The sequence below is a fragment of the Amphimedon queenslandica genome, unplaced genomic scaffold (assembly GCF_000090795.2).
Source record: "Amphimedon queenslandica unplaced genomic scaffold, v1.1 AMPQUscaffold_13383, whole genome shotgun sequence".
NCBI lineage: Eukaryota > Metazoa > Porifera > Demospongiae > Haplosclerida > Niphatidae > Amphimedon > Amphimedon queenslandica.
In genome coordinates, this window is record NW_003546381.1 from 42891 (window position 1) to 45030 (window position 2140).

The window sequence follows — 2140 nt, forward strand, 5'->3', positions numbered from 1 at the left end:
GGGTCTGTTTCAGAGGTGCTTCAGATTCAAGTCTACCATAGGCCATTACTCTTTCTGCCGAAATCATCTGAAAGCATAAATTATTATCAATAGACACAATAACATATTCCACGAACCAAGCCTTCAAATTCGGCACTTTGCCTCACACAATACTGAAAGCTTCCACTTAATGAAATTGCATAGGTCAATGCTAAACCAACTAAACTGGCATTAAGAGCTAAAATGAGAATGGTACATACTAGATCTATACAGTATTAATTGCTACTTACTTGATGATAACGGTATAGAGACAAAACTAACAATGGCTATAAATATGGCACTAATAGTATCGATTCTCATACCAAACCATCTGTACAATTATAGTAAAGTAAAATTCACAATTAATGCATAGCTAACCTTGAAGTGACAATGTAAAGATAAGCTGCTTGAGTGTGCTGATTTTGAAATTCATGAAACTGATTCATTGCTTCATCTTCCATTGAATATGTTCTTATTGTTGACAATCCTCTTATTGTGAGAGACAAATGAGAGTACATAGGACTAAGAGCTATAGTTGAAAAGGAAGGAGCTTATATTGTGCATGTAATATATAGTACCACAAACCTAGTGCCTCCAATCTTTTAATATCTCTTGCAGTTTTTAGATAGTACCACCGGAGAGCCAAAGAAGAAACAAATAATGCAACAGCAGCTATTAATATATATGGATTAGCCACTGAAGCTGTAATGATTGTGGCCAAAAACTGGACTAGAATCTTAAAAAAAATAAGTATAACTCTATTTATAAATTAAGTTAACTAACATCAAGATAGTCAATAGAGCTATAAAGTAACCGATCATCTAGAAAACTGATGTCTTTGGAGAATCGATTCAACACACGGCCTATTCATGAAAATATTAAAAGACACATAATGACAAGGATTTTGCTAACCTATTGGGTTTGTATCAAAGAACAATATGGGAGCTCTCAAAACTTTAGCAAACATATTGTTGTGTACAACCTTAGCTGCATTTAGCAGCAAAATAAAATACAAAATGACACGAAGAGCTCCAATTATTATCAGTGACACAACAAAAGCTCCTGATATTCCAATTCGTTGATTATCATCAAGAAGACAAGTTGATTGATTAAGATTTTCAGAGTTACAGTCAGCCCTAATGAAAACAAATTCTAATTTGATTAGATATATATAGTTTATGTACCAGTCAGCTATCCACCAATCAGCAGAAACTATATTTACCTATCAAAATTATATTCTTCCATAATACACATATGATAATTGTACCTGGGTCAATATAAAAATAGCAACAACAATTGGGGTGAAAATATATCCTCCTCCAGCTATGAAGTAATGTATGTAAGTTTTCATAGACAAACTACCATGTGCTCTTTCCTCTTCAGACAATGCTGGTTTCTGAACTACACTGCTCTGTTATATCATTCCATTTACAAACATGTAACATCACTAATTGCATTTTTGTCATAACATACTTTACTGCACGACTGATCTTGTTGTTTTTCAGACAATAAGGCGTCTGATGATATGGTGTCTGCTTCATTGAAATGTCCTATAGTGACCCAATCATTCTAATTACAATAACAATGCAATTACTTTCTCGTGTCTCGCTTGACATGGCTTCATTTGTATCATGTGCATGACATAAAAGTTGATTATCATTGGATTTCCGGATAATACTTGTAGGAGTGTCATACATCACTACCTTTCCCTACAAACAACATAAATGAGTAAAATTCTTATCCAGTTGCATCAGTACTTCTTTCAAAGCAAGCACAGCATCACATTGCTTAAGATATTGTGTCTGGTGAGTCACTAGTATCACACATTTATCAGACAGTAAACCACAAATGCACCTAAAGATGAAGCAAATTAAATTGTATTAGATTCTGATGATCAATCTCTACTTGTCGAAAAGATGCTTGCTAACAGCAGGATCAACAGCACTCAATGGGTCATCAAGAAGATATACATCAGCTTGACAGTAAACTGCTCTTGCTAGATTAACTCTAGCTCTCTGCCCTCCACTGAGAGTTACTCCTCTTTCTCCTACTAACGTCAAGTCACCTTCAGGTAACAGATCAATGTCCTATTTGTTCATTCATTAAGGCACATGATTACTGT

At 34.5% G+C, this 2140-nt stretch overlaps 1 protein-coding gene across 1 annotated transcript in view; it reads right to left on the reverse strand.

Moving 5' to 3' along the window:
- Nucleotide 1: 1 nt before the first annotated feature.
- The window catches only part of LOC100636202 (multidrug resistance-associated protein 4-like), a gene marked incomplete at its 3' end in the record, with an annotated part of 4660 nt that continues 2521 nt past the window's right edge, over nucleotides 2-2140 (reverse strand). Inside the window, exons 9-21 of the mRNA XM_019997134.1 lie at nucleotides 1924-2105; nucleotides 1776-1872; nucleotides 1613-1727; nucleotides 1492-1568; nucleotides 1286-1429; nucleotides 1203-1240; nucleotides 931-1154; nucleotides 802-881; nucleotides 604-754; nucleotides 397-547; nucleotides 270-349; nucleotides 117-217; nucleotides 2-67 (exon numbers count right to left, since the gene is read on the reverse strand). Of these exons, the coding sequence (XP_019852693.1) occupies nucleotides 2-67; nucleotides 117-217; nucleotides 270-349; nucleotides 397-547; nucleotides 604-754; nucleotides 802-881; nucleotides 931-1154; nucleotides 1203-1240; nucleotides 1286-1429; nucleotides 1492-1568; nucleotides 1613-1727; nucleotides 1776-1872; nucleotides 1924-2105 (1506 nt within the window). The remainder of the gene's footprint in view (nucleotides 68-116; nucleotides 218-269; nucleotides 350-396; nucleotides 548-603; nucleotides 755-801; nucleotides 882-930; nucleotides 1155-1202; nucleotides 1241-1285; nucleotides 1430-1491; nucleotides 1569-1612; nucleotides 1728-1775; nucleotides 1873-1923; nucleotides 2106-2140) is intronic.